The sequence below is a fragment of the Gymnoscopelus microlampas genome (assembly GCF_963454915.1).
Source record: "Gymnoscopelus microlampas genome assembly, chromosome: 2".
Classification (NCBI taxonomy): domain Eukaryota; kingdom Metazoa; phylum Chordata; class Actinopteri; order Myctophiformes; family Myctophidae; genus Gymnoscopelus; species Gymnoscopelus microlampas.
In genome coordinates, this window is record NC_139939.1 from 7,425,932 (window position 1) to 7,453,884 (window position 27,953).

Genomic DNA, 27,953 nt, shown 5'->3' on the forward strand with positions numbered 1-27,953 from the left:
GGCAAAGTGAATAAGGTATGTTTTCTCATGCCAAGCTCCATTGAATTGAAAAATTGCATTGAATTGAACACGGACCAAGTATGAAGTGGTTACATGAAACACTGATCATGTGTCAGATTTGAATCCACAATTGTTTTGTACATCGCTCTTCATGGTCTGACATAGTCGTCTAAAATACATTAAATGTTACTGTCATACGGTCTGAAAGGTTCATAATATTTGACGACTACTTAATGTGTGAAAAGCATATAGATAGTGTACACGTTGTTGTTTTAATCTGTTTTTGATTTCTGTATAGTATTTATTTATCTGTATAGCTCATTATCATTTCATATCATATATATATATATCATATCATATATTATATCATATATAAAAAGAAAACAGTGACTAAATCTGAACTAACTCAAGGAACCTGGAGAACAATCAAAATCGGTGTTGTAAATAAAGTAAAACTGGTTAAATGCCTGAAGGGCTTTACAATAAATAACTAACACAAAGAGAGGGCAGATCATCTTTATTGTAAAGGATGCAATGATGGGTGCTGCATTTAGAAATACATTTACTGTATAAGTAATCAATATGAGAGAATGATAGAAGATGATGGAATACATGTTTACTGGGCACTAAAACAAAAGTTGGCTCAGGAGAAAACATGGGGACTAAAGCAGAGTGGTCGCTTGAGAAGACTGGGCACTACAATTAAGTGGGCATAGGAGAAATGGGCATGAGAGTCACATTAAGCATTTTATTAAGTAGTATAATTCTATTACTTGATAATTAGTATTACTGTGTGTCATGAGAACAACAACACAGAACCAGAATAGGAGGCAACATAATTGCCTCATCACATAAAGGTAAAATAATAAACAATGTGAAATATGCTGACTATTATTCATCACTTTTCATAAAGTTCATGCCTCATTCATACAGATTGATACGTTTATTTGTGGTGAAAAATCAACCTTGTTCCGGAAAATAATTGTAATGCTTTATCGCTGCATAATATAAGTGTTCTGTGTGGATGTAGCCTACTCATAACACAAACAACAGTTTGAGAGTGGTGCCTTTGAAAGTGTAACTGGTTGCATCCGCAACAATCAGCAACAATATGTTGTCACGTGACACGTGAAAACATATTGTCACGTGTCACGTGAAGCTTGACCAATCAGCTTGACCAATCGACGGACGGACATACGGACACACGGACAAAGTCAAATGTAGGAGTGGTTAGCACCACTCAAAAATCATCTGTAGTATATAAAAAAATCACACCCAGTGTGAAGTGGGCAGTGTGTGGTCATCACAACATGACTCACTTTAAAAAAAGGATAAATTACTTTTTTTAAAGTCCATACTGCTATTCATAGGGCTTCACATGTGTCATGTGTTTCGCTAGCCAATCACAGTCCTGAATTTGCAAAGTCAGCCAATCACATTACAGTTAGTGGTGATGACACTAGCTGTAATGTGATTGGCTGATATGAAAAAAGTATCGATTTGCATTAACAATGGAAGGGTTAGGGGGTACACAATTTTTTTGGTCGGTGTCCAAAACTCACTTATAGGGGGCGGCTACACCGCCCCAAAAATCACACCCAGTGTGAAGTGGGCGGTGTGTGGTCATCACAACATGACTCACTTAAAAAAAAGGATAAATTACTTTTTTTAAAGTCCATACTGCTATTCATAGGGCTGCACATGTGTCATGTGTTTCGCTAGCCAATCACAGTCCTGAATTTGCAAAGTCAGCCAATCACATTACAGTAAGTGGTGATGACACTAGCTGTAACGTGATTGGCTGACTTTGCAAAAGTATCGATTTGCATTAACAATGGAAGGGTTAGGGGTATACAATGCGTTGTAGACTATTGGCCAATCACGGTGCAGGATTGGTCAGTGTCCAAAACTCACTTATAGGGGGCGGCTACACCGCCCCAAAAATCACACCCAGTGTGAAGTGAGCGGTGTGGTCATCACAGTGGTCATCATCATGATGTGATGGAAGATCACTTAAAATGTGTCTCGCTAGCCAATCACAGTGCTGAATAGAGTCACCCAATAGAGTCAGCCAATCACAGTACAGCTAGGGGTGTACTAATGTAGAGGGGTGTGCTATTATGAGCCAATCACAGTACAGCGAAGGGTGTACTAATGAGGTGTCCCAACCCCACTTATAGGAGCGGCTACACCGCTCAAAAACTGTTAAACTGGAAAAATAAAGAAGAGCCTTCTCTTCAAAATTGGGAATCACTAATGAAATATAATTTGAGTATTGATAGAACAATGACGGAGGGTAGTAATAAAGAAAAACAATTTAACGAACTATGGAGTTCAATGTATGAGGCACCGTAGGTGGAGTGGAGCTCACAGTGTGTGTGTGTGTGTGTGTGTGTGTGTGTGTGTGTGTGTGTGTGTGTGTGTGTGTGTGTGTGTGTGTGTGTGTGTGTGTGTGTGTGTGTGCGTGTGTGTGTGTGTGTGTGTTTCTTTGTGTGTGTGTCTATGGTTTTGAATTGTCAAGAAGCATGTTGTACGTACCTTTTACTCATTCATTTTTTTTACAGTATATAGAAAAAAAGAGAGATTTATTGAAACTAAATGTTAGTTGGGAAACATTAAAAGCTCTATTCTGATAATAATCATTGCTTTTCTCCAGCTCTTTAATAAACAGAAAATACATTTTCAGGTGGGTTGCCAATTTCAGCTAATCAAGACATAGTACCAATTCCTCAGCTTCAATGTTATAGTGTTCAAATTTAAAATGTGTCTGCTCATATCTCTGTGCCATCCCATTTCACTTGTTTGTTTATCCTGTATCCTGTATGTGTTGTCTCTCTTGATTGGATAAAATTGTCATGTCAAAAAAATAAATACAAAAAAATAAATGTTCATACTTTTATGATTCAAATTACAATTGGTGTAGCACATTCACCATTGTTCACTTGTTCACTAAATACATCACATAAACCATCATTTTTTCCCCAAAACTGCATTTTGAGCTGAGACATTGTGCAAATCATTGCACAATGTCGCATTGTGAGCTTGTAGATCGGCTAGTATGTATAGGGCTGAAGTGGTTAATGTGGCTTTTGAAATTATAATACAAATCTACAAAATAACTAAACTTTTCATATGATTGTAGTGGAGTAAAAAGTACAATATTTGCCTCTGAGGTGTTAGTAGGAGTAAAAGTATTAAACATTGTAAATACTTGAGTAAAGTCAAAATACCTCAACATTTTATTTAAGTACAGTACTTGAGTAAATGTACTTAGTTACTTTCCACCACTGAACACCACTGGGGTTTGACATTAGAATGTAGGCTAGCCGATGTGCTTTTTTGAACAATGTGGAAATATTGTTACACTAGAAAAAGTGCTCCTCGGAGCACAAGTCTCCGCCAGGTCAGGTAGATTATCGTGGCCTCCTGGTGGCGCTATAATAGGCCAATGTGAAAAGGGTGCCATTTCTTCTTAGGCCTTGCACGACAATCGGACACTGCATTCATGATTTGAGGCATTTTGTTCCAAAAATGTGGTGTGCTAAATTAGACATGCTGGTGGCGCTATAACAGGGCAATTTGAAAAGGGTGGCATTTCTTCCTCGGCCTAGTGGGAATGTGCGTGCAAAATTTCACGGAAATCGCACACTGCGGTCATGATTTGAGGAATCGTACCTATCCTGCAAACTTTGGAAGCCAATGTTAGGATGGAATATGAAATATCGGACACATCCATCTTGATCACATGACTATAGATATAAATGTAAAAAATCACACCCAGTGTGAAGTGGGCGGTGTGGTCATCACAGTGATGGAAGCTCACTTAAAAAAAAAAAGTGTTTTTAGCGGTGCGGATCCTGCTCTATACCTGACTTTGTCCGTGTTCACCGTCAACGCTCTGATTGGTCAGACCCGTCAACGCTTTGATTGGTCAGACCCGTCAACGCTCTGATTGGTCAGACCCGTCAACAAAGTGATTGGTCAGGTGCGTCAACAAAGTGATTGGTCAAGCTTCACGTAACACATGGCTATAAACACATTATAGAAACATATCGATGACAAAATGTATCAAAGGCGCCGCTACCTTCACACAGGGTGTGATTTTTTTTAAAGTGCATAGTCCTATTTATAGGTTATTAATTTCATCATGTGTCTCGCTAGCCAATCATAGTGCTGAATAGAGTCAGCCAATAGAGTCAGCCAATCACAGTACAGCTAGGGGTGTACTAATGTAGAGGGGTGTGCTATTATGAGCCAATCACAGTACAGCGAAGGGTGTACTAATGAGGTGTCCCAAACCCACTTATAGGGGCGGCTACACCGCCCAAAAATTAATAGCTGATCTACAAGCTCACAATGCTGAGCTTGAAGATTGGCTATTTTCAAACGGTCGATGTAAAGAGGGTTAGAGTTGTTGAACTGATGTTGATGCTCCATTAACTAATTTAGTTGGGGACCCCCTGGAATCCCCTCAAGGTGCCCCTGGGGTCCTTTAACCCCACTTTGAGAACCACTGATCTATAAGCATTGCAAGGCAACCGGTGACATTGATCAAGTTCAGTATTTTAGATTAATGTATAATTGTCTAATTTAATTTCCATCATCATATAGCCTGTGCTCTATACCAGTGGTTCTCAAAGTGGGGTCCGGGGACCCCCAGGGGTCCTTCGGGGGTGCCATGGGGTCCCCAGCAAAATTGGTTAATACAGCATCACAATCACTTTACCCACTTTATCCATTTATACGTTGGTTATTCGTGACAGGCTGGAAGCTTGTACATCTGCTAGTTTTTGAACAAAACCATTTTGTATAATTTCGAACACAAAACTTCTCCTCTGGGGGTCAGGGACCTGGCACAAAACATTTTCAGATGGGGGTCTGTGGCCAAATTAATTGGTTGAACAGATTTTCGGTATTTGCATTTAAAAACAAGACCAGGAGACCTGGTTCTGCCAGACCCAGAATACATTCCTAGTACTTTATAAGATCAGAGCACTACGTCACGCCGGACTTCGCATGACGTGTCAACCTGTGTCCCTTTTATGCCCATGTATGGAGAAGAAAGGGACAGACCAAATGTCCCTTTTATACAGCCGGTCTTTTTTGCCCATGTATGGGCTTTTTGGTATTTTTTGCCCATGTATGGGCTTTTTGGTCTTTTTTGCCCATGTATGGGCTTTTTGGTCTTTTTTTGGTCTTTTTTCATACATTTCATGTATGTAGGCTGTCTGTCCCTTTTATACAGCCGGTCTTTTTTGCCCATGTATGGGCTTTTTGGTCTTTTTCGCCCATGTATGGACGAAACGTTGCAGAGCCTCATGTAGGCCAGACCCTGGGTCTGGCAAAAATCACACCCAGTGTGAAGTGAGCGGTGTGGTCATCACATGGAAGCTCACTTTTTTTTTTTTTTTTTTTTTAAGTGCATAGTCCTATTTAGAGGTTATTAATTTCATCATGTGTCTCGCTAGCCAATCACAGTGCTGAATAGAGTCAGCCAATAGAGTCAGCCAATCACAGTACAGCGAAGGGTGTACTAATGAACAGGGGTGTGCTATTATGAGTCAAACACAGTACAGCGAAGGGTGTACTAATGAGGTGTCCCAATCCCACATATAGGAGCGGCTACACCGCTCAAAAAGAAGAAAAAAGTAAAGGGGAAAACCTGAGGAGAGTTAAACCTTGTCCTTTTTGACTAAACTTTTTGTAATTTGAAAAAAATAGAAATAAAAAAATAACCTCTATCAAAACTCATTTGAGCTCGCAACAGAACGTGTGCAGATTCCTCAAATGAAGTCCATAGACTTATGCGGTTTTGTTAAATTCGTAAGATTCTCAAAATTATTTGATTTAAGGCCTTTGCACGCAGGGTGCGATTTTTCGGGGTGCAGTACGTTAGTCCGACAGCGCATTCCTCCGACAGCGCAGCGCTCCGACGTTTCCAATACTAAACCCGAACCAAACCCGCACCCTAACCCTAACCGCACGCGGATGCCACATAGTCGGAGAAAAGGTCTGTCGGATTAACGCATGCCTCCCAACGAAAAAAAAACGGACAATATAATTTTTTTAATGAACACATGGTTCTCAATGACCTCATGCACACCGGCTCCGAATTTACCGTGCGGCGATGCGATGCGTTTTTTTTTCCAATCGAACCCAGTTCGATTTGTGCGTCTTTTCGCATGCGGTAAAAACTGATTGACTAATCACACCCTGTCTACAAAGGCCTTTAGTCTGGCAACAAATTACTCCAGCAATTTGTTACAGAGTTTGAGTTTTTCATCTCTTAATAACATGCACAGATTTAACTGAAATGGGCATAATACTGTGTTACATACGGTAATGTATATCATGTAGAATAATATAGAATATGTATTGCTTCAGCTATTTTCATGACAAGGTTGGAGTAATATAAAATTGTTCTCATGCAGAGTGCTTACCTGCCTACAAGGTGTGTTGAGAGCAGACATAAGCTTCAGTCCTCCAGCGTCAACATGCACAGAAAAGTGATTCCTGTAAACCAAGAAAACTCTGTAATCATTAACCTGCTGTAAGGCTGTGGACCAAAGTCCACAGCCTTTATTTACTTTAGTTTTATACCTACTGATATGACATATGATATGAGTTAGTAAGTAAGCCTAGCCGAGCCAAGTGCCCCATAGGTCATCAGGGAACTCCCTCTTTCCTTGGTGTGTCACCCAGGTAGCGCCTAAACCCTAACCCAGGGACGTGCTCAGTGCTGGCCACTGGGAAGTTTGGGACAATTCCAGAACAGCCGCGCCATTCCAGGCCGCCAAGATAGGGCAAACGGCCGGTGGGCCACCCAAAAATATATATACATATATATATATTTTTGCTCCCGCTTTAGGATTATTACGGTCATTTCCGGGTCGCGCGGCCCAATTATTAGTTATGTTAATGTTTGGGCTGGGATGCTTTTCAGCAGTTCACATACGGAACACCGGGAAAAGAGAGAGGAGCCTATATCTCCTGTTTCTGTATGAGGCCTGGTTCACAGTCCATGCTCCAGACGTTCCAATGCATCCCAAAGGTGATTCGACTGTTAAGTTCTTCTACACTGATCTCAACAAACCATTCATGTATCATACTTACTTTGTGAAAACAGCTGAAAATAGCTGATCTACATGCTCACAACAAACTTGCGCCGGCGTTGTGAGCTTATAGATTGTGCGTGCGCGCACACACACACACACACACACACACACACACACACACACACACACACACACACATTTAATCATTTATTTATTTATCCCACAGGTGTCTCAGGGTCAAGATTCAAAGGGCAACCTCCATGAACAACCCACAACACTGACATGTTTCTCTCTCTCTCTCTCTCTCTCTCTCTCTCTCTCTCTCTCTCTCTCTCTCTCTCTCTCTCTCTCTCTCTCCCCATTTCAATGAGAACACGCGGACAACCCTATTTATTTATTTTTTTCATGTACGCGGCCGGTGAGAATAACGGCTGCGGTATTTCACTACCTAACTTAAAGTTAGTTCACTCCCAAAATGTCATTTTTTCTATTGATTAGTCACCCCATGGAGACTTGAATTCATGGAGATTTTTTGTTTTTTGTTGCATCGCTAAGGCAATAATTTGATGACCGGCAGCGGTTCCGGTAGGAACTTTGAGTTTCCTACTGGAGACAGTAGCATCTTTCTGCCGGTAATCAAATCATTGGCTTAGGAATGCGAAAAAAAAAAGAAAAAAAAAATTCAAGGCTTCATGGGGTGGATAATTGATAGAGAATAAGTTATTTTTTGGGTGAACTATCCCTTTAGTCTATGCACGGTTTTGTTGTGTCATCATTACTTTACATTGTACGTTACAGCTAATGAGACTTTGCTTCTTTCCTATTCTCACTTCACTGTCTGCTAGAAAGAAAATATTTGTGGTTTGTCTGCAAGTCTCTTAGTTCCCTTTGTTCATCATGATTTGTGTGCGTGAGTATCTCATTTTAAACAAGCTTAGTGCTTTATGAGACTTCCAGTTTAGTGTTGTATTGTAAATTTGTAATTCCATGTACTGTTGTTCTCATGTCTTACTAAATAAAGTACATCAATCAATCAACCATCTGTGTGCAGTTGATGCTCATGAGACAAATACTTAACCTCATGAACCCCAGCATCACTATTCTGGGCAGTGTTGCCATGTCTGCTTATTATAAGCGACTTTCGCAGGTTTTTCTGTAAAGTCTCTTATAGCTATTAGTAGTTGCTGTTTGTGTTTTTTTGGGCTTGTTTTTAACACATTGATTGCCAAGATATTAAACGTAGTTTTATATCCCCTTGCCAGCGTATAATTACCTCAATCCGATGGTATTTGAAACGCAGTGGTACCGACATTGTGTCCCAAAAACACAAACAAAATAGTCTCCGTGGGTTAGCGGAGGGATCTGTGTATCCATAGGAACGACAACCTTCCAACCGCGATCCGCCATTTTGGGGCTTTGGCCCGCTGAAAACTAGTGGTTTTCAATGCAAGAAAAAAGAAACTGAGTTACAGCTGTTTTTCCTAAAATCCCAAACAGGAAGCGGATGGCTTCCTGTTTTTTTGGAACGACATCACATCCACATTCTACTTCTCTGAATGACGATCGATCATTCCAAAGCTGTTTTGGGCGGCCCTTGTGGAATTTTCCCAAAACAATTTAAGAGCGCATCAATGCGATTCTTGGCAATCAATGTGTTAAAGTGTAGTTGCCATTTTCTTATTAATATAATAAACCAGTGGTTGTAGCGGACCCAGCAGGACAGTAAAAGATGAAGCCTGACTGATAGCCTGACTGATGAGTTGACCTTTCTATATTCATAGTCTCAACGTAGAACTGACAAGAGGCATAAAATATATAATCAATTATCACATATTAATACATAAATCTCAACAATTGGCACCATGATACATTTAGGCCTACACGTTTTCACATTAAACCCATACAATAGTAATATACAATGCATAATGTAATGCCGACAACAATAAACCTCAGATAATACAATCCAACAATAATAATCAAATACCCATCAACCGTGAACAGGACAAGTTTCACCAACAATAAAAAATACAGTCACCTTATTCCCCATCCAGGTAGGTGCTAAGTTTGTGACCGTGTCATGTCCATCAGTTCGTCGCTTGTCTGCCGTCCTTTCCGTATCAAACTAACATTTCTGTGTATGCCGTCCTCTCTCCTCTAACACTGCATGAATGTTCATTGTGCACCGTCTACTGCTGCTATCTGCAGCCCCATGCTGGGCGTCAGCACCACAGGTGAACTTGATTTCATTCTAATTGCAGCTGAAAATAACAAACTTTTATTTAATAAAAGTAAGTCCTGTAGCATGTTGTTCGGCTCACGATGTAGTGGTGCAAGTTCTTCTGATCTATTTAAGCATTTTGAGCATGGTTCTTATCTGGAGAAAGTGGACTTATTTAAAAACCTCGGTATCACGATTGATCCAGAACTTTCCTTTAAACCTCACATTGATACTATTAAAATAAAACATATGGCAGTTTGTGCTCACTTTATTCTTCAATCAACTGTTTCTCATTGGAAGTGAGGAAAATAATAATTTCACAATTACTTCCCAAGTTCCCATTGTAGATTATGCTGATATTGTCTATCAGAACCCACAGATACTAATCTCAAGCCTCTTAATGTATTATATAACTCCCTATGTAGAAGATTTGTAATGTGGTGTCCATACAGAACACACACCACTGTCTCTGTATAGTTCACTTGATTGGCTGCAGCCTAAGGCAAGCAGGCCAACGTCACCTATTCCTTTTTATGTGTTCACTTTAACTGCCCTTCATATTTGAAACAGTCCCTGGTGTAGTAGCTTTGGGGGAGGGTTTATCAATTGAATATTCCACTATGATCAAACCATTCACCGATCCAAACTGGATCTCCATTTTTGCTGATGCATATGAACACAACTCTACAAACTTGGATTTCCTCCAATGAGAGAGTGATTCATACAGTGGTTCTCAAAAATTCTTATCATCATCACCTTTTTTTAAACTCTGAGTACAGTTGAGGGGCAAGCCCTCATTTTCAATGTAGCCGAGGTTACAATAATAGACACAGTCCAAATCAATTACAGATTACAGAAGGAATGTGAGTAAAATTACAAAATAAAATAACTTAAATAGTACCTAAAACAACTCAACTAAATTAATTAAAACAGGCGCAATGAGGACTATTCCTCTGAACTGACCAAAATGATGGCAAGGAGCTGATTTTTAAAGGAGTAGTTCACCCAAAAATTAGTTCAATTACACACTCCATGAAGCCTTGAGTTCATGGAGATTGTTTGGGGTTTTGTTGCATTCCTAAACCAATAATTTGATGACTCTCATATTGACCGATGACCCGGTCATCAAAGTATTGGCTTAGGAGTGCAACAAAAACAAAACAAAAATCTAAGAATTCAAGGCTTTATGGGGTGTGTAATTGATGGAAAATAAGTCATTTTTTGGGTGAACTACTCCTTTGAAGACCTTTCAAGAAGCTCATTCCAAGAAGTCCGGCCGCTGACAGAGAAAGCCTTGCCCAGCTCTGTCTGATCATGAGGAACCTTGAGCATTAAAACATCACTGGACATTGTTCTGTGTCAGCATGGAACAAATAGAAGCAGGGAGCATTACATAAAATGTACAGTTTTTAAAAATTGTTCAAAAACCTGCAGATCTACAAGCTCACAATATGTTGCTTTGCGACGTGTTGTGAGCTTGTAGATTTGAATGTTGTTGTTTTTTTGGCTGATCTACAAGCCCGGCACACAGGAATGTATCCAGTAGCCTATAGTCTGGGAGTGAAGAGATAAGAGGTAATTAAGTCAAGTCAAGACAAGACTAAAATACCTTTATTGTATTATACACCAATCATAACTGAGAATACTATGAGAGGATGCATGAGTCACTGGTTTACAGAGTTGCCTTACTAATGTAAGGCATCTTTTTATCATTAAGTATCATTGTCAGTATACATTAATATCCTATTTTATCCAAAAGCATATGACAGTGCACAAATAGGAAAATAATTAAATAAAAAATGCCAAACATGCCAAAACTCGAAAAGTAAGCTCCTCATCCCCGCCAGACCGGGTTGCCTACCCGGGGCTGTGTCAGTCATGGGGTGCAGCCAGCCGTATAGCGTGTGTGGGTATACACACCATACAAAGGGGATATTTAGTTCATTAAAACGTTCAAAAAGAACATCTGGACTTCTGGAGACAGACAGACTCCCTTTCGAACGGAGATAAACAAGCTCTTTCATAGTAGGAGCTCAAGAGAGTGAGTGTACACATCTGTACACTCTGTAACTACAAGAGTGTCCATTTTTACACTCTTGTAGTACGTTTTAGGACGTTTTAGGGTCACATTTAGTTCCAAACTATCAGTAATTTTGCTGGGGACCCCCTTGAAGCCCTTCAACGACCCCTGGGGGTCCCCAGACCCCACTTTGAGTATCACTACAAGCTTATACTGTATGTAAGACTGTCGCACATTGTAAAATATTTACTTTTTAATTTGCCGGGCCAGATATCATCTCTGGGGTGCCAGTTTTGGCCCACGAAAAAACACAAAAATATGGAGATAAGACGTTTCTGAGTGATATGAGGTGTGGTCAGACAATGAGAATAAAGTCAATGGCAGGCGAGTGACCTCAGTGAAAACTGATGCAGGAAAAGATGAAAAACAGAGAGGGCTGCCAACTTTTCAGAAAACATTTGAGTGAGATTTGGTGGCGTATGCTGCAAGCCTTTATACACCCATTCGGAGACCAAACCAGCACACACCAAAGAAATGCCTTTTTATTTATTGTTGTACTTAAAGTAAAGAAATGTTTTTTATTTACATCCATTCCTGCAGTTTCTTAACTTCTAATGCTTACCCCAACCAGGTATTACAACTGGTATGTTGGGTGGACTATAATTTTTCAAATATAATCCTGAAGAATTAAATCAAGTCATTTTGAGGTAGGTGGTAGGTGGAAAAAGGAATTGTATTGTGTCATTTTGGCCCCTTACAGATATTTCAATTGGTACATTGAGTGGGCTGTAATCTTTACATCGTTACAGATATTTTAAAGTTTAAAATATCTTTAACTCTCCAAAATGAAATCAAGTCATTTTAAAGCAAAAGAAATGCAATCACCAGTTAGAAACTTTAATAATACATTTTTGGCAGATTTAAACAGCATTTTATGGTTGGGCTGCTGCCACTTTAAATATATATATAATATAATATAATATATATGATAAAAAAAAGGACTGGTTATATAGTCTGTGGCAGAGCAGTATCATGTCAGTATCATGATGACAAATCTCTCTCTCTCTCTCTCTCTCCCTCTCTCTCTCGCGCACGCACGCACACACACACACACACACACACACACACACACACACACACACACACACACACACACACACACACACACACACACACACACACACACACACACACACACACACACACGCGCACACACTATAAGGAAGTCTCATGCTTGTCCTGCTTTGTACTACTTGTGCAACCTTCCTTCGTGTCTGGACTTGTGTCAGCTTCCTCCTTTACCTTCCAGAGACAGATGAGTGGACAGATACAGCTGTTGAACACATGCAACACTGTGCAGACTGGCAGACCATATGAAAAGACACCGTTGCCTCTCATCACTGTGACTTGGACAACCGAGAGCAACAATACAGGAGCCCAACAAATGAAGTGGCTGAGGGTCAGCCACTTCAACATTGGTGCTACATTCTGTCTCCTACGTTTTATGAAGCGGCTCATCATAATAACAATTATGGGAAACACAAGTCCAAAAAGGAAGCGGGAAACCATCACAGCTTTCATTCTCTTCACAGCCGGTGCAGACGGGCTTTTCTGTTTGATGAAATCGTAATTCTCGATACAAACGGTTCCATTCGTCCCGTCGTTCTTCTGCAGCTCCATGGCCAGTAAGGAAGGCATGGCTAAAACAGCTCCCAGGAACCAGCTGAGAAGGACCGTACTGCCGGACACATCGGGGAGGCATTTTTTAGGGACACACCAGCGCACGTTCCAGAGGGTTATGATGAGCGTGGTGGAGAACATGTTGACAAACGTGACGTAGGAGCCCAGCTTGCACATGGAGCTTCCAAACTCCCAGGAGAAGGAATTGAGAGCACTGATCAGATACAGAGGAAGGAAGAGGCAGCGGATGAGATGTGTGATCGCCAAGCCGAGGATCTGTGTCCATCGGGCCAGTTTCGGCTTGTATTTGAAAAGGGCCACGATCACAGCCAGGTTGAGCAGCAGCCCGAGTAGAGCGAAAGAGTACGCCGACACGTACAGGAGTCTGAGCGACTTGACCAGTTGATAGTTTGATTTGATCAGTTGATCATCAGTTGGTTTGATCACGTAATCAATGGTCTCCGTAGGGATCCAAGAATCACCAGTAGGATGGCTTAGTAAATAGTCGTAATCTGGAGTAGGGGAGGTGTCCGTAATGTTATCCATGACCTTGAAAAAGGAAGAACAGATATACAATTCACTGCCACATGTCGTTATATTCGTTATATTCGTATAAGTATTCGTAGTAATACTGGTCAAACCGAATATATTCTAGGCTGGAATCCAAATTGATTCGCTCTGTTCAGTGGAGTTAATTTTTTCTTTTCTTTTTTGAAAAAAGTGAATATATATATATATTTTTATCCTGGTTTACTTATGGCCAGTGTGTCTCCATTTGTGGAATAGTATGAAATGAATTAGCGCTATCAACTGTTTTCCTCATGAAGTTATATTCCTGTCATGGATATTACGGTAGTCTAGAACCCAGACAGATCGCTCAGTTCAGTGGATTTTTTATTTACTTCACCAAAAAAATAAAATGAAAGTCCAAAACGTTGATAACGTTAATTCACTTTATTCCATTCCAGAAATGTAGAAATACTGGCAATGCAGGAGTTCAGAGGCACTATATCAGGGAAAAAAAGTGGGTGGCAAAAAAAGTTTTACTTTTCGTGAAATAGAACAAACCTAAAATAAATGCCAGTAATATCTTTCCTCTGTTTAACCTTGCTACTGTAGTGCCCTCCAGAAATAAACTTCCTCCGTACAGGAAAGCGTATGGTAGCGGGTTCCTTTTCCACTACACTCATGTAAACTTGGCATGTTTCCCAGAATGCGTCAGTAATGGTGTTGATATGCGTGTTGATACTTAAATCAGTGGTTCTCAAACGTTTTCATGTCAAGGACCCCCGGAAGAGAGGATGTATGTTAAAAAATTATCAAAATGATTTATTATTCAAAGTAGCAGATCTATAAGCTCTGTGTAGATTACAATTATATATACTGTATAATTGTTTTACTTATACGTTGGTTCTGTAAATATATTTTTATGTCCACCTCCCAATGTCCCCCACCTGTATGAATGAATGAACCATTGTAAAGCGCTTTGAGCACTTGGAAAAGCGCTATAAAAATGCAATTCATTAACACTTGTGTACTTTTACTCATTGACATCAGTACAAGTTTTGAATACAGGCATTTTACGTGTTAGGCTACTGAGTATTTTTGTATTGTGATATTGCTACTTTTACTTAAGTAAGAAGATATGAGTACTTCTTCCACCTCTGCACGAAACAGACTAGTGCAAACTGCAGGGTGGTTGACTTCAGAGTTTTATTTAAAATGATAAAACAAGACAGACAAGTTTTACTTGTTTTCACTACAACACACACAACTCTGCTGTCTGTATTTAGACTCAGTATTTAGATGTGTGTACACTTACTGTATACGGATTAGCCACACACATTTTACGTTAGCGGTTGTTGTTCTTACCTTGGCTGTGTTTTCCAGCAGAACAAATGACAACTGTAAAGGTCCAGAGAGGAGAAATGCAGCTCATGTGCAGACTCCCATCAGCTCATGCACTTCTGTGAAGATGTTGTCATCTAAACAACAGTTACAGGAAGAAGGGTCTTGGAGTTCTTCCAAATAGAGAATGATTAATGACAGTGGTTGTCAAACATTCTCATCATCACCTAAGGTCAGACCGCACCAGCACCCGATCTACTATGAATCACCCCATTCAATGGAAAGGAATTACACCCACATATTCTCATTCCATGGATGTAATTCCTTTCCATTGAATGGAGTGATTCATAGTAGATCGGGTGCCACCAATGCAACTATAGTCGCAACTCCTTGCAACTGCCATTGGGGATAATGGTTGCAAGTAATAGCATGTAGCAAGGAGTTGCATTGGTGTGGACTGGCCTTTATTTAAACTCGGAGTAGGCTACCGTTGAGGGGCAAGCCCTCATTTTCAATTTAGCCGAGGTTACAATAATAGACACAATCCAAATCCATTACAGGTTGACAAGCAATATGAATCAGAGTACAATTACAAACTAAAATAACTTAAACAGTACCTATAACAAGTCAACCAAAACACAATTAATTAAATAAAACAGGTGCAACCTGGCAACCCTGTTGTTGTTTAATCTGAAGACGTGAACGTGGTTATTAATGTTGTCTTTGGGATGTTGCGTGGTAGTGGTGTACCTCCTAGTGGTGAAGATGATATCCAAAGTGGCGTCCATGTCTTATAAGGCAGACTCGGGCGCGTTCCGTCGCGGTGTCCTGGACCCACAGTGAACACACACACGTGAACACAACAATTGTGCTTGTCAGGGTGTGGGGTCCCCAGTTCAAATATGATTCTTTTCCCAATACGATTCTGTTCCCAAACTGAAGAGTTTGGGAACCCTTGGTGTAGAGACCCCTGAATGTGTGATTCACAGTTGGAGCAGATGGGACATCACGATTGGTGGCACTTTGTAGAAAATGGGCCTCTCCTGCAAACCTTGCTATAGCACATACATGTAAGCACAGATAAGCACAGAATAAGACAATAGTTTTTACTATTAATAACAAAGGCAAGATCATTTAGGAAAAAGTGTCATGCAATACAATAATGTGTCATACAATAATGAAAAAAATATTTATGGGTCATTGTATGACTTTTGATATACTGATGACAGTCACACTACTGAATTTCACTTTCTTATTTCTCATTCTCACTTCCCTGTCTGCTAGAAAGACATGATTTGTGGTTTGTCTGGCAACCGAAAATATTTTTGGAGCGTGACAGCCAAGCATAAAATTGACTTAGTCTTAGTTCTACTGGATCTCTTCTCCACTAGTCCCTCCCTAACATTTTAGACTATAGTTTTTATTTGTTGTAAATATACAGTTTTAGTCATAGTAGCGTAGTTTTTATTCAGATTTTGTCAGTGAAAAAGGTAGTCGACAAGCATTTTTCGTCATAGTTTTAGTCTACAAAATGAATACTGTTTCAAACAATAATGCAAACATGATTTATGGGACTTTTAAAATACTGATGACAGCACTTGATCCAGTTTCATCATTGAGATTTGAGACACTTCACTGTCTTCTAGAAAGAAAGGATTTGTGGTTTGTCTGCAAGTTTCTTTCCAAGTTCCCTTTGTTCACCATCAGTGTGCTGTTGATGCTCATGGGGCATACAATACATACTTAACCACATGAACCACAGCGTCAGGGCATGTTGGAGTCTGCAAACATTCGGCTACGGCTAAAGTAGCAGATCTACAAGCTCACTGTGCATTGCACTGAAAATACACATCCTTGACATAAAAACGTTTGAGAACCACTGGTGTAACTTATTACAAAGGCCCAAACTTGAATAATATTACAGTTATTAATCCAAGTAACTGAGTTACTACTATAAGTTACTCAAAGTGACATTTTCTTCAGTAAAAGTACAGTATTACCAGATCTACAAATTGAAAATAGCCAATACAAGCTATCAACATATTGCGGTGTGACACATTATTAGCTTGTAGATCTGTTATTTTTTTGCATGTGCCCTCTCCCAAACTTATGAAACATATATATAACAGGCCGATCTGAAAATTTCAGGGCAGAGGTTCTGCTCTGGCATCCAGGGAGTGTGCGTGCACAGTTTTGCTGCAATCAGGTGCCGGAGATTAGCTGGTCACGGACAGGTGGACACACACGCACGAACAGATGGACGGACAGGGTGCAAAACAGTCTCTGCCATGCCTTCGGCCTGGCGGAGACAATTATGTGATGTTTGCAAAAAACATCACAGATGGCAGAGGTTCTGAATTGGCATCCAGGGAGTGTATGTGCACAGTTTCGCCGTGACCGGGCCAACGGTGCCGGAGATTAGCTGCTCACAGACAGATGGACACACGGACGGACGGACAGGGTGCAAACATACTCTCTCGCCATGCCTTTCGTCTGGCGGAGACAATTACGACAGGGAGGTTTGAGTAATAAAGTCATATTACTTGTAATGTAATTAGATACTCTTGACAAGCAATGTGATATTGTTGCTTTTAAAGGAGTGATAAGTAACTAACTTATTAATCTTCCTGAGTAACTTGCCCAACACTGGTATTGGACCGTTAGGCCCACATGTACAAAGCGTTTAATCCCTGTCTGATTCTGAGCGGATCAGATTTGGATTTGGGTCATAGGGTGGGGATCTGGAACCAGATCCAACATTGAGGAACTGGAACAGTTCCATCACTTTTGGCTTTCTGGAACCAGATTTATCACACTGTCAGAGCTGGTATGTGAACTTGCTATACAATTACAATACCGGTGGTTCTCAAACTTGTTTTAATTTCAAAAACCACCATAACTCTGAGAGTTGTAGACCTGTAAGGGTCCATTTGTAACCTCCTCAAGAACCCAGAGGGTCCCTGGACCCCACTTTGAGAACCACTACAATAATATGTATGCAATACTGCATGTATGATTGAATTTAATGAAGACCAACATTACACCAATTTTTTTCAAAATATAAGAACCGTTAAAACCATTAAGGAATATCATTCTGATATCTGACTAGATCAGGAAATCAAATCCAAGCTCTAATAAAAAAGATAGTATTAGGCCTACAGTGGATTACCAGTGCAAAACACACTATACCATTAATTTAAACATGTTTCAGATACAGTATGATGGTAAAATGTGTGAATTGAAATAGTACATCATTTGTAGCCTTTATGGTTGCTAAACATTTTCATTTATTTTTGCAGTGTACACTATACCTCTAAAAACAGTGTCTTCAACTAAATAATGATCATAGGATAATCTAAAAAAAAGAAAACGTTATGACAATAAGAAATATAAGTTTGTTATATCTTTAAAAAGAAATAGGCAAAAGTCCATCATCTGTGATCAACCTTCAAAAGCGATATAGTGAACAATACGGTATCTCACATTGCACCACTCAAATGGTGTGCAAATACAACTGAGACTATATATATATATATATATATATATATATATATATATTATATATATATAATGTGTTTTTTTTTTTTTTTTACCCAAATACAGCTCAAATTAGGAGGTTTTTGACCATTCATTTGGAGAGAGAGATGGTTTGTCCGACAGTTTGAGGTTAGTCAAAAGCGCCTTTTAATACTTTTCATTGGTTCAATATCTGTAAAACCCACACACAGACATAAAGGTGTTCAATAGCACTGATTTATGAAAAAGGATTGATGGTCATTGCCCGACAGCGACGAGTCCTTAACCCTATTCTGGGCAGTAAAACTAAAAAGCACCCTTTGGTCGTTTGGGCCCTTTCTTAACTAAAAGTCCCCCCATAACCCCCAACAAGCCCCGAATACCCTCACACCACCCACCCCAACACCCCTCAGACCCCAACCACCTGGTATTCATAACCCCCCCTTACCCATTCCAACATTCAGAGCGTTCATTCCACATTTCAGCAATGCCACTAGCAATAACACATGAAAGAATATAAAGCAACACCTGCTTAATGGGGGCAGGCACATACACATACACAGACACGGCAATGGCACAACAAATTAAATAATAAATAATACCAAGACAAATAAGGTCCCAAAACTTTACTGTGGAGAGTTGTTCGTTCAACTCAGATTCCTTCTGCTTGGACTGCTGCAGCATGGCCTGTTCACTGGACAACTGTCTGTTGGGGACAGACACAGACATCAGAGACAGTACAGACAGACAGACAGACAGACAGACAGACAGACAGACAGACAGACAGACAGACAGACAGACAGAATGGTAGGACCTACTTGGAGAGAGCAATGTTTTTGTCCTTGTAGTTCTTGTTCTCCTGTTGGACCTTTATACACACATACACACACGCACGCACGCACGCGCGCGCGCGCGCGCACGCACGCACGCACGCACACACACACACACACACACACACACACACACACACACACACACACACACACACACACACACACACACACACACACACACACACACACAAACATTGACATCAACATTTTAGTTGACTGAAATAAAAATAAATATGAGGTTTTACAAAACACTATAACCGTATTGTGTGTTTACTAATCTAGCTGAAACGAACAAAAATCATTGAGAAAATGTCCTTATAGCTTTATTCTTTGTCAAGAATATTTAAAACCCCAAAACTCAATGAGCCCAAAAGTGATGCCGGTGTCACACCATCAGAGGACAGTCATAGTCCAGTGATTTTAATCTCTGTAGTGATTATGACACAGAGACACTCTTTAATTCACCTGGGTCCAATTTCATACAATCTCTTCAAGTATCATCAAACTAAACAGTGTTGGATGAAAGTATAAATGCATTGTGAACAAAGGGATTCTACTGTTGCGCCTCAGCCTTAAAGCCCTTGCGTCACAAGGGTAGGGACAATAGATGCAGAAGAGATGAACGCTGGAGCAACACGGACATGACTCTGAGGAAGGTTGAAAGACAGAAACGTCAGTCAACTATTACTTGCACTTGAAAAATAAAAGGCTTAAATTGTCCGTGTTGCTCCAGCGTTCATCTCTTCTGTATAAATGCATTGTGTCTTTATTTACCTGTTGCTTGTCAGCAAGTATGCTCCTCTTCTCTTCTTCCTCTGCTTTCAGCCTTTCAGTCAAGGCCTCTTTCTGTGAGAGAATACTGGAGAGTTGTTGGTTCAACTCAGATTCCTTCTGCTTGGACTGCTGCAGCATGGCCTGTTCACTGGACAACTGTCTGTTATGGGGACAGACACAGACATCAGAGACAGGACAGACAGACAGACAGACAGACAGACAGACAGACAGACAGACAGACAGACAGGACATACTTGGAGAGAGCAGCGTTTTTGTCCTTGTAGTTCTTGTTCTCCTGTTGGACCTTTTCACGCACGCACGCACGCACGCACCCACGCACGCGCACACACACACACACACACACACACACACACACACACACACACACACACACACACACACACACACACACACACAAGGGATACATCAGTCATATATACTGTACAGTACAATATTATTATGAGCAGGACAATTATGATTTATTTCTCAATCTCTGATGAGAGCTTGTCTATGGCTGCAGGCTGCTATATCTCATATCTACTGTACAGTATATTTCCAATGCATGGATGTGTACTTTAAGCAGTGTGTAGGTTCATGCAATATTTCGTATGTACAGTATGCAAGCATGTATGTGTGCATGTGCGTGTGCGTGCGTGTGTGCGTGCGTGTGTGCGTGCGTGCGTGCGTGCGTGCGTGCGTACGTGCGTGCGTGTGTGTGTGTGTGTGTGTGTGCGTTGGTGTATGAGGTTTAACAAACACTATAACCGTAGTGTCTTTACAAAACAAACCAAAACTAAAATCATTGAGAAACTGTCTTTAGCTTTAATCTTTGTCAAAAATCTTTAAAACACTGATAATCTTGGTGAGCCCAAATGTAATGCCAGTTTTACACCATCAGAAGGCAGTATGGGCTTAAATTAGTGCCAATAATATTTTGTACTTGTAAAAATAATTTGTATTTGTAAACACATTTTGCATTTGTAAAAAAAATATTTGTACTCGTAAAAATTTAATATGTACTCGTAAAAAAAATTTTTGCATTCGTAAAAAAAATATTTGTACTCGTAAAAATAATATGTACTAGTAAATAAAATATTTGTCTTCGTAAATAAAATATTTGTATTCGTAAATAAAATATTTGTATTCGTAAATAATATATTTGTCTTCGTAAAACAAAGTTTTGTATTCCTAAGATAAAAATGTGTGTTGTAATTGTAGAATTACATTTACAATGAACATTGTGACCAGAAAAAAACAACAGCTTGCTCGCTCGAAGATCTGTTCTACGGATTGCAAAACTTTATTTTTGGCACTCTGCACTTCCGGGTCTGAGCCAATCACGTGAGGCCTTTTCCACTACCCAATCATAAAGCTCCATAGGTCTCCATGGCAACATGGCAAACGGGGTTGCCATGTTGCAACCCCAAGAGTTTTAACTGCAACATAATTCCATTGCTCAGGAAATAAACAACGGATTACAATAATATAACATTCCCTATAATCAGTAACATGTAGGTGATACCTATGTCTATCAAATATGGTTTTATTGAAAGGCAATCAAAGGCTAGATCGAGTTTAGAAAGCAAACAAGTCATGTCTGGGGGCCTCAGTGCGGCTGCAGAGTTTGATTGAGTGTGAGACTAGGACCCACATGCCATATGTCAAAATGAGCGGCTTCATCGGGAATCGTGCGCGTGTATTTTGCTAAGAGATTGGTTACATAGTTTAATTGATATTAATTTATTAGTGCATTAAATTTCCCCATCCACTTTAATGGGAAAATTTAAAAACTCGATTTCAAGTATTTTTTCCCCAGAAACTGTAAGGGCTAGAGTTACAAGACTTGGAGGGGAGGTTCATAGTTTAATCCGAAATTATCAAAAAAAGAAATACACCAGTCGGCCTCATGGTGGCGCTATAAAATCCCCCTTTACGTTTTGGCCTATAACTCTTGAACCGTAGGTCGTAAAATAAAAATCATTTTTCCCTAGATTCCTTGGGTCATGACGCAACTCCCCATATAGGCCACGCCCATTTGCGCCAGGATAGATTTTCCGCCATTTTGAATTTTCTTCAATTACACTTTTAGCTCCTCCTCCCACATATTTTGTCCACATTTCACAAAAATCGGTACACATGATCTCTGGACCCATGCAATAAACATCTCCAAACCGAATTTTGATAGTCCATACGGTTCTTCCATAAATGGCTTCCAAAATTTGCGGGAGGGGCCTGTTTTACAAAAAAGCCCCCACCCCCTCCTCCTCCTCCAGCATTATAGGCTTGACAGCACTGCTACTGACCTATAGGGTGTACCAACGTCGCGTCACCAAAAGTTCGCCACGCCCACCTTTTCGATGCTACAGCCCTTGAGGGGTCAGACTGTACATAGAGACACGCTTAAGACTAGAGAGTGACGGTGGTTTGTGTTTGTGAACATTAACTTCTTTGCCGACTACATAGTGATCATTGCACACTGCACATGTGTGGCTGGTCTATGAGAAAGCTGTCGCAGCTCTCCTCTTCAAGATTGAATACAGTGTGAGGCTAACAATGTAGGCTATTCAAGAGACGTAGTATGGCTTGGATCTCAGCTGTACCACACAAAGATTTAACGTTCAAGAACCTACCCAAATACAGCCGTGTTTGTTCACGTCATTTTCTCAAAGGTACATTTTTACCAAAAACATGAAACTGCTATTTTGTTTCTGCTTACTAAAAGTAACTAGGTAATGCAACTAGGCTATAGGGTGGTCCAGAGTGTTAAGTGACTTTTTTCCCCTCTCTAACGATTTGACATGCGGGCTGCTCTGCTCATAGACCGAACATTCCACTACCGTGCGAGGTCTCCAACTTTAATAAAAACTAGACGCGTAGCAATTCTGGGAAATTGCAAAGTGTGGTTGCGCCGACGCCGGTCGCGGGTCTCGGCCGCGGGACTCAAGGGATACGCCGGGAGGAATACCGTCGCAGGCCGTGCGACGTGCCATTCGAATCGGGTGCCGATCGGATCCTGCCTTCGTGATACGTGCTGTTTTGATTTTAAGAAATAGGCCCCTCCCACTAAATAAATAGGCCCCTCCCACAAATGTAACGGGCCAATCATATTGTCACGTCACTCCTATCGCTTTTATTACATTTTGAAAGGATTGTTCCCCCCAAAAATCATGTTTTTTTCATCAAACGGTTATGTTTTGTGCATTTGTGAGGCCCCCTAGTCAAAGTGGAAATGCTTTTGGGGATTCGTTGAGTAAACCACCCTCGACATGTGATTTAAATTTGGGATTGACCGGACGTTTCGTTCGTGATTTCTGGCATTTTTGGTAAAACAGGCCCCTCCCACTAACTTTGGAAGCCATTTACGGACGAATAGTAAGGATTATCAAAATGCCGTTTGGATATGTTTATCGCATGGGCCCAGAGATCATGTGTACCGATTTTTGTGAAATTTGGACAAAATATGTGGGAGGAGGAGCTAAAAGTGTGTTTTGAAGAAAATTCAAAATGGCGGAAAATCTATCCTGACGCAAATGGGCGTGGCCTATATGGGGTGTTAGATTTTTATTTTACGACCTACGGTTCAAGAGTTATAGGCCAAAACGTAAAGGGGGCTTTTATAGCGCCACCATGAGGCCGACTGGTGTATTTCTTTTTTTGAAAATTTCGGATTCAATTATGAACCTCCCCTCCAAGTCTTGTAACTCTAGCCCTTACAGTTTCTGAAAAAAAATACTTGAAATCGAGTTTTTACATTTTTTACAATATGGCATGTGGGTCCTAGTCTCACACTCAATCAAACTCTGCAGCCGCACTGAGGCCCCCAGACATGACCTGTTTGCTTTCTAAACTCGATCTAGCCTTTGATTGCCTTTCAATAAAACCATATTTGATAGACATAGGTATCACCTACATGTTACTGATTATAGGGAATGTTATATTATTGTAATCCGTTGTTTATTTCCTGAGCAATGGAATTATGTTGCAGTTATGTTGCAACTCTTGGGGTTGCAACATGGCAACCCCGTTTGCCATGTTGCCATGGAGACCTATGGAGCTTTATGATTGGGTAGTGGAAAAGGCCTCACGTGATTGGCTCAGACCCGGAAGTGCAGAGTGCCAAAAATAAAGTTTTGCAATCCGTAGAACAGATCTTCGAGCGAGCAAGCTGTTGTTTTTTTCTGGTCACAATGTTCATTGTAAATGTAATTCTACAATTACAACACACATTTTTATCTTACGAATACAAAACTTTGTTTTACAAAGACAAATATATTATTTACGAATACAAATATTTTATTTACGAATACAAATATTTTATTTACGAAGACAAATATTTTATTTACGAGTACATATTATTTTTACGAGTACAAATATTTTTTTTACGAATGCAAAAAATATTTTTACGAGTACATATTATTTTTACGAGTACAAATATTTTTTTTACAAATGCAAAATGTGTTTACAAATACAAATTATTTTTACAAGTACAAAATATTATTGGCACTAATTTAAGCCCATAATGCAGTCATAGTCGACTGATTTTAATATCTCTAGTGATTATGACACAGAAACACTCTTTATTTCAGGTGGGTCCAATTTCATACAGTCTCTTCAAGTATCATCTAACTAAACAGTGTTGGATGAAAGTATAAATGCATTGTGTCTTTATTTACCTGTTGCTTGTCAGCAAGTATGCTCCTCTTCTCCTCCTCCTCTGCTTTCAGCCTTTCAACCAAGGCCTCCTTCTCTGATAGTATCTTGCTCTTCTCCTCCTCTTTTGCCCTCAGCGTTTCAATCACCATCTCTTTAAACGCTTGTTGATTTCGTTCCTGTTTGGAGGGAGGAAGAGAAGTAAAGTGAAGGTGATAACTCATGAACGCCTGGAGGGAATTTCATTACATCTGGCACAAGCATCCATTTGCTCCATTTGGTCAAAGATCAAGGTCACTGTGACCTCACAAAACATGTTTCATACAGTATGCCAATATAGTGACGCTGATCATTTACATAAAAACAAATACACTTTATTCCTTCAAATTCTTCAATACATTATATGAGTCTGGAGAGATATGGATGTAAACTGCAACTGAATGGTGAAGGCATACAACTGTGCTTGCGTGCATGTAGTTATGGCTCTATTATTATTATTAAACGCATATTGAACACATAATGTAAATGGATAGATAACCAGAAAACACAACGCCTCTGGCCATAGCTGTCGCCACACACAAAATATTTCACCGGAAAGAAAAACTTTTTTTGGTTACTCCACAGTGCCCTCTACATATCTTGTCAATGGAATTTTTCTATTGAGCAGATTTTTCCTTCCGGTGAAATATGTTATTTTCTGGCCACAAAAAAGGTTACATAAGATGTAGGAATGAAGCACATTGTTTGCATATTTGCATTTAATCTTAAATAGTAAAACAGATTAAATAAATATGAAAGCCTCCTTGCTTTCAATGAACCCCTTAATCCTTCCCTGCTGCCATGGAAGGAACACTGCTGTAAACAGAACACTGATACATTTCTGATAATTCAAATAATGTGATAATGTAATAATGTGATTGTTATCAAATCAATGTTTCATCTTCGTCTCTCACCCTCATCACTTCAGACTCTGCATAGGTGGGGACTTCACTCATGGTGTCATATCCTGAAGAGGATGCCATTGGTCCAGGATGTCTGTTCATCAGCCAATCAGAGACCTTGTCAGGGGACCAGCAGTAATAACTTGTTTCAGATGGTGTTCCTCCACTCACTGGAACAGAAGACAGACAGCAAGACGTTTTAATATAGAAAAGCCTTGGTGTTGTAAATGTTTTGAGGGCACACAATGCCAGGGCAGGAAGGCCATCAAATGAAACAATGATTTTAAGTGCACAGAAATAATGAATTTAACTTCAAGGTTAAGGATGATTTAATTTTAATATAATACAAGAATAGTATGACTATCAGTGAAATATAACCCATTTATTTCACAAAATGTATTAGCAAATTACCAATATTTGTTATTTTGGTCTCAATATTTGTCACATTCAGCCGTGGACTTCACTGACTGAAGTAGGGGTTACATGAATCACATGAGTGGCCTTTAGGGCATGTAATTTTTCAAGGGGCACACGGCCAAAGAGGCCATGGCCGCCGTAAAATTCCTGCAAAGGTTCATGGCAATTCGATTTAGGGAAAATTTAGTTTTTATTGTACAACCTACAGTTTAAGAGTTATAGGACAAAACGTGAATCAGACTGATGTGGCCGAAAATGTACTTCTCTCTCTTCCTGGGACTAGTGGGAATGTGCGTGCAAAGTTTGATGGCAATTAGCAATTAGCCCCTGCTTTTGGAAGCCAATCGTAACCAATCAGAATGGAATATGAAGAATCTGACGGATACGTCTTGATCACATGACTAAAGAGATAATGTTAACCGATTTGCGTGAGGTATGGACAAAATCTGTATGAGTGGTAACAAAAAAACACCCTAACAGATTAATGTGAAAACTTTGGGGTGGAGGTTCTTCCTTGGCCTACTGAGAGTGTGCATGCAAAGTTTCACGCCAATCAGTCAAGTGGTGCCCGAGATTAGCCGCTCATAGACGGACAGACTCACGGGAGCAAAAACAATCCCTCAGCCGTTAGGCCTACGGCCTGGCAGGGATAATGATAATAATAATAACAACAACAACGATGCATACATAATTGCATAATGTTCACATTTAAATATTAACAATGTATTATTACTGAAAGAAAAACGGATTTAAGTCTTTATAGTTTTTCTTTTCAACTGTCTTCTATTTATTTAGTAATCTGATTATCCTCGCCTGGGGGTCGGAACGGCCGAAGGCGGATGATTATGTTTTCGCCCCTGTGAGTCTGTTTGTCTGTCTGTCTGTCTGTCTGTCTGTCTGTCTGTCTGTCTGTCTGTCTGTCTGTCTGTCCATCCGTCTGGCCATCCGCGTTACTGTGAACAACTTCTCTCCGGCACCGCTGGACTGATCCACGTGAAACTGTGCGCGCACACTCCCAGTAGGCCAAGGAAGAATTTTTCAAATTGGTCTCATGGTGGCGCTATAACAGGCCAATTAAAGTTTTGACTCTTGAACCGTAAGGCGTACAATAAAAAATATTCTCTAGATTTTTTGGATCAAGGCGCAACTTCACACATAGGTCGCACCCATTTCCGGCAGACAAGACTTTCCGCCATTTTGCGTTTTTTTTGCCAAGCACACTTGTTCCTAGTACTCCTACAGATTTTGTCCAAAACGCACGCAAATCGGTACACATCATCTCTGTGGGGCCCGTTTAGCACACACTGCCACAAATCAAGAACGCTTAAATTATTTTCATGACAGGTTGGAGTAATAATAGTTTTTTTGTTTCTCTCATGCAGAGTGCTTACCTGCCTACAAGATGTGTTGAGAGCAGACATAAGCTTCAGTCCTCCAGCGTCAACATGCACAGAAAAGTGATTCCTGTAAACCAAGAAGACTGTAATCATTAATTGATTGCTGTAAGGAATGATCCCGTACAAAAGTCCACAGCCTTTATTTTATTAGTGTTATAAACACTGTTGTTCAGAAGGGGATCTCTGATAATGACATAAAAGAAAAGCACCCGCACGCTGTCAGGCACACTGTCCTTTTCTTTGACGTCATTATCAGAGATCCCTTTCTGAACATAATTATGCACTTTTTGTCCTATGCACCTGTCACCAACATTTGAAGTGTGCATCGGCCTTCTTCTAATAAACACTGTTGAATATGACATGATAAAACATTATCTCGAGGCAAACCATCCTTCTCCTTCTTTTAATCTGCACCTGGCTCGCTGATAACAAACTATCATTACACCTGGGTATAACGGAATTACCTACCTGGGTTGCATTTTAGAGGCAAATCTTTCCAGTGAAAAAATGGCAACTAAAGTAATCAAAAAAGTCAAACAAAGAACAAGATTTTTGTACAGGATCTCCTAACTCCTCACTCAGTGAATACATTGAGGACTATAAC

The 27,953-nt window shown here is 40.1% G+C and overlaps 2 protein-coding genes across 2 annotated transcripts in view; both read right to left on the reverse strand.

Moving 5' to 3' along the window:
• Positions 1 to 27,953, reverse strand: part of LOC311038024 (uncharacterized protein) — a 92,369-nt gene that overhangs the window by 31,758 nt on the left and 32,658 nt on the right. The window contains exon 9 of the mRNA XM_084047319.1: positions 19,945 to 20,104. Within this exon, the coding sequence (XP_083903445.1) occupies positions 19,945 to 20,104 (160 nt within the window). The remainder of the gene's footprint in view (positions 1 to 19,944; positions 20,105 to 27,953) is intronic.
• On the reverse strand, positions 12,471 to 14,925 carry LOC311038035 (chemerin-like receptor 1). The gene is made up of 2 exons (XM_084047330.1): positions 14,846 to 14,925; positions 12,471 to 13,522 (listed from the first exon to the last, which is right to left on the reverse strand). The coding sequence occupies exon 2, from the start codon at positions 13,517 to 13,519 to the stop codon at positions 12,509 to 12,511; it is 1,011 nt and encodes a 336-aa protein (XP_083903456.1). The 5' UTR covers positions 13,520 to 13,522; positions 14,846 to 14,925; the 3' UTR covers positions 12,471 to 12,508.